This window comes from Laccaria bicolor, genomic scaffold, assembly GCF_000143565.1.
Source record: "Laccaria bicolor S238N-H82 LACBIscaffold_9 genomic scaffold, whole genome shotgun sequence".
In the NCBI taxonomy this organism is placed as follows: Eukaryota; Fungi; Basidiomycota; class Agaricomycetes; order Agaricales; family Hydnangiaceae; genus Laccaria; species Laccaria bicolor.
The window spans coordinates 315,345-317,829 of NW_001889880.1; the positions used below are offsets into that span (position 1 = coordinate 315,345).

At 43.1% G+C, this 2,485-nt stretch overlaps 1 protein-coding gene across 1 annotated transcript; it reads right to left on the bottom strand.

Annotated features, from left to right (window-relative positions):
• Positions 1-352: 352 nt before the first annotated feature.
• Positions 353-538, bottom strand: LACBIDRAFT_318739 (uncharacterized protein; the record flags this gene model as incomplete). Its single annotated transcript, XM_001879870.1, has 1 exon — positions 353-538. One exon carries the CDS (start codon positions 536-538, stop codon positions 353-355), a length of 186 nt encoding a protein of 61 aa, XP_001879905.1.
• Positions 539-2,485: the final 1,947 nt, after the last annotated feature.

The window sequence follows — 2,485 nt, forward strand, 5'->3', positions numbered from 1 at the left end:
TCCAATATTTATTTTAAAATAGTATTCAATATTGTAAAATACATTCATGTAGTTCTATTCAATAAATCTATCTGTTATAAATGTAAGTAACACAAGGAATTCTGAGTTGTTTAAAAGATTCAGATTGATTCACATGATGGTATTTTCTATGATTTTGTCCAAGGCAGTTTGATTTAAATCCCAGTGCTATTTTGGTCCCATTCCTGCAGGAATCCACAGGAATCCGCAGGAATGGAACCAGATTCCTGCGGATTCCTGTGGATTCCTGTGGATTCCTGAGGATTCCTGCAGGAATGGGAGGGGCACTGTAAAGTACTGCTGGCAATGCTCGACCCCCTCCAAACTTTGCCAGTCATATGTGTTGGGCGTTGGTGTGGAGCTGGAGACAGCGGAGAGGCATGATGTGGTCGATAACGATGGTGGCAGCGGCAAAGACGTGTGATTGTGGCGAGGTTGTAGCTTGACGAGGGAGGCAATGGGGTTGATGACAAGAATTTGTGCCCTTTTTGACGCTGCGGAGTATGCTGAGTATGAACATATTTCCCACACTCTTCGTCAAGTGTGTTTCACTAAAGTTGTTCCAAAGGCAATCCGAAGGGGGTGAATAAATATAAATTTAATGATTAAAGAGGTGCTAGATACTATGGACTTCATAAAACGTGGTACTTGAGTGAGAAATGTGGAGGTATCATAATTTGTGGGTGACACTGTTGAACAGCTTTAGACGAGAGCTGGTGTCCACAAAGTAAACTCCTAGCTGCCAGCTGGGATCCAGCAGGCTGCCCAACAGCTGTCAATTGGATAGCCGACAGGGGGGAGGTTTGATGCCGATCAGGAATTTCGGCATTCTGCCATCACCCTGGGGCCCAAATGGCAGTGTAGGCGGAGGAAATTCGTCGGATATTAGACGTAGATTGGTCAGATGAGTATATTGAGCAGTGGAAGGTAAGCGTATTAGCTGGTTATCTTAATTTTCAAGTGCCCATGGAAACGTGCTTCTTCAGGCAAGGTTGAGAGAAGTGAGCCGGGCATACCTTGACGTTACGAAGACGTTCATGGACCAACCAACCAACTTGGCAAAAGTTGAGCAGAAGGTATCTATTTCATTTCATTTAAGCTTCAACTCTTTAACTCTGTCTTTAGTTGTGGTCAGTGTACCCTGGTTTGTTTCTGAGGGAAGACGAAGAACTTCAGTTACGCAGAGATTTGGCCCGAGCGTATATGTCAAAGACCTTTAGCAATGATTGACACAGAGAGACAACAGCGTCTGTTTCTGCTAAAGTACGCATCTTGTCCTCTTATTTTGCGATATAAACTTTCATGGCATTCTCATTCAGAGAACTATCAAACAGTTGGAGGTCTGTCCGTTTTCATTCCTACGTTTGGAGCAGTGAACCTGATGAGTTTTAGGGAGAAAATCAAGGCCCATCGGAACCCGATTCAGCTCTAGCAGAGCCTGTCCATGAACCATTCCAACTTCATTGAAGCGCATCCCCTCCAAACGAGATATCGGAAGCAGAAAACCCAACAGCTGAAGTCGCATTGTTTCTGGAAACTGCTAGTACCCCCGACATGTCCCATTTTTTGCCCAACTTCATCAGTTTTGGCTGCAAAAGCGAAAAATACCTGTCAGAAGTCAGTACCTGGGAAGATGTTGAAATTACGGAATTTTTGAAGCTTGTATCCAATAGTGGGGAGTCTAAGTTGAGCGGCATGGACACTCTTGTTATCAAAAAACATTTTCGTCGTTTTTTCGGCCCTCCTTAGTACTTTCTATACACAATAACTTGTACATATTTTCTCACATCTAAAAATCATCAATCCCTCAGTTGTTATTTGGAATTCCTTTTGACTTCAGGCTCTGGTGATATTAAGATTACGGCTACAGTGGATATCCTGTCAAGGATCTTTTATGCACTTTGTAGGGTATGACTGCCATGCTGGGGGAATGTTGTTATCATATCGTATATTCTATCATGCCAGTGCATGTTTACCTTCGATGTCCTGTTTATATCATTCACTACAACTGTCGTAGTGAGAATCTGTGAGCCAAACTTTAAGATATGCCTCAACCTTCTCCATGTCATTGTGCACCATCAAACCGCATCATTGTGCGCCACCTTTTTGCAGTGATATAACAGGTCATTTCTGTCGATCCGGTACAAGTAGTGTTTAAAGGTTCAGTCCATAGGACCGCAAAAAACCGGTGGACTGAACTGAACCGGACCATGGACCGGTCTTTTTTTCGGTTGCAGTTGCCCCAATTTGGGGGTTGGTCCGGTTGCCAGTTGCCTCATTTCGAAAATCTTTTAAAACCGTTCAAAGACCGGTTTTAATCGGTTGCAACCAGTTAAACGGTCACGTGCGTTACATAGCCTTGTAACCACGTTTATTGCCTTTTATTGGGTTTTTGTTTCATCAAAAACGGTTAAGAATTGAGAAAGATATAACCAAATCCATATTTACCCAAGTCTCTATGAGATGA